General features: G+C 38.2%; 1 protein-coding gene across 1 annotated transcript; it reads right to left on the bottom strand.

The window, feature by feature from the left end:
- Positions 1-596: 596 nt before the first annotated feature.
- On the bottom strand, positions 597-1,556 carry LOC128097743 (olfactory receptor 13F1). The gene has a single exon (XM_052718439.1). The coding sequence runs from the start codon at positions 1,554-1,556 to the stop codon at positions 597-599; it is 960 nt and encodes a 319-aa protein (XP_052574399.1).
- Positions 1,557-2,417: the final 861 nt, after the last annotated feature.

Here is a 2,417-nt window from a genome sequence, read left to right on the forward strand (position 1 = left end):
TCACTGAGAAAATATTACTTCAAAATTCACTGGACTAATAATTCATCCTTGTGATATTACTTATTTTCGTGGTTATCTTGTAGTGGGACAGTGAGATCATTTAGTAGTTCAAATAGAAAACAACATGTAGTTACATGATTTTAAGTTCATAGTAATATACAATAAATGCTAACTACCTTTTTGAAAATGTAGTTCTGTATAAATGATTAATTGATATGAAAAATTTTACAAGGAAAATCAGGATGCAGGACAGTGGTTCTCAATCTGTGGGTCACCACCCTTTAGGAGTTGAATGACTCTTTCACAGGGATCACCTAAGATAATTGGAAAACACAGATATTTACATTATGATTCATAACAATAGCAAAATTACAGTTATGAAGTAGCAACGAAAATAATTTTATGGTTGGGATCACCACAATGTGAAGAACTGTATTAAAGAGTTGAAGCATTAGAAAGGTTGAGAATTACTGATATAGGACATAATGATGAGTTTCTAATGAAAATTAATGTTTTCTAGAGCTTTGGCTTGTATTATTAAGCAGTTTTCTCAATAAAGTTGAAGATTAATCTAGATGAGTGTGCCTTTTCCAATATTATTTAAGGACAGAAATCAAGCTAGCACTAAAGGGATTTCTGGTTAGCAATTTTTTCACAGCCGTTTTTACTTCTTTGTTCCGTAAACTATAGATAATAGGATTCAGCATTGGTGTTAACCCAGCATATATCAAAGCCATGAATTTATCTATCTCCTGTGAATTTACAGCTGAGGGCTTCAGGTACATGGAGAGAGCTGTCCCATAAAACAGAACCACCACCGTCAAGTGGGCTGCACATGTTGAAAAGGCTTTGCTTCGGCCATCCACTGAGCTGATCCTCAAGATGTTGGAGAGGATGAATGCATAGGACACACAAATGAGCAGCATTGGCAATGGCAGAAAAATAATGCTGATCACCATCATGATTAACTGTACCATAGAAGTGTCTACACAAGCCATTTTCAAGAGAGCCAGAATTTCACAGGTGAAATGATTGATCATGCTCTTACCACAGAGAGGCAGCTGAAGCACAGGTCCAGTTTCCACCAAGGCAGCGAGGCAGCCTGTCAGCCAGGAACTGCCTGCAATCTGCACACAGACTCTCCTGTTCATAATGATGGGATATCTCAGGGGATTACAGATAGCCACATACCTGTCATAGGCCATCATGGAGAGGAGCACACATTCAGTGGAGCCCATGGCAAGAGAGAAGTACATCTGAGAAGCACATCCTGAGAATGAGATGGTGTTTGTCCCTGAAACAAAGTTTGCCAGCATAGGAGTGAGAGCAGATGAGGTATACCAGATATCCAGAAAGGAGAGATTGCTGAGGAAAAAGTACATGGGAGTGTGTAGGTGAGAATCTAGGATGGTGATGGAGATCAGAATAGTACTGCCCAGCAAGGTGATCAGATACATCAGCAGACACAGCACAAATATGATGACTTCAACTTTGGGGTAATGGGAAAATCCCAGGAAGAAAAACACTGTGACAGAGGTCCAATTTTCGTGAACCATTTTATGATAGTATGTTCATGTAAGTATGTACTCAGGGATTACATCACATATATACTTATAAAGCAAATGGTCCTGCGTCACATTTCCTCATAGTTTTCCTTTATATGACCGTGTGCTTTGCATTTAAGTGCTTCTCTAAGTGAGAGTATTATTGTAGCAGTGCATGTTTAGACAATCAGTCATTAATATAATTCAGCCACGAAGTCAGCAGATAAACAGTGAACTTGTTGCTTTTGCAGCAAGGTCTTTTCTCCTGTCAAGGTGGAATGGAAGAAGAGTTTGTTAAGTAAACATCATGAGAGAAGAACAAAGTAAATAACATTTTGCTTTCCCATTCCCAAACTGCATTTGTAGCTGCTGGTCTATAAACACATATTTACCTTTAAGTTACTGAGATTATTTTCTTCTCTTAGCTTGGAAATATTCTTATTATAGGAAAGTCTTTAGTTCCTAAGCCCATGGTTTCTTCTGTCACTCCTAGAGATATGCTCACAACGATTGGGAGAGCCAGTAAGTAAAACAATGTACAGATTTATGCAGATGTAAAAGAAATTAATTGAGGAATTTGAACACTGAAAATCAAGTCAGAGTTTCCTTTTCAAACCTAAGAAAGTGATGCTGGATATTCTCATGGTCGGGGACACCTAATATCTGCAGCTTTCAAATGCTTGTAGTTGCTTTAGTGACTGAGCTACAGAAACATTCTCCAAAGGACCAGCCTCCAGATCTGGAAGGCAATTTAGTCTATTTGTTGCTTTTGAAAAACTTCCCAACACTGCAGCAGATTAAAGTTGCAAATCTGTCAGTACAGTATTACAAATGCTGAAACTCCAGGGATGATGTCCCCTAGATCCAATTAGT

Source organism: Peromyscus californicus, unplaced genomic scaffold, assembly GCF_007827085.1.
Source record: "Peromyscus californicus insignis strain IS unplaced genomic scaffold, ASM782708v3 Scaffold_5__1_contigs__length_169319896, whole genome shotgun sequence".
Classification (NCBI taxonomy): Eukaryota; Metazoa; Chordata; class Mammalia; order Rodentia; family Cricetidae; genus Peromyscus; species Peromyscus californicus.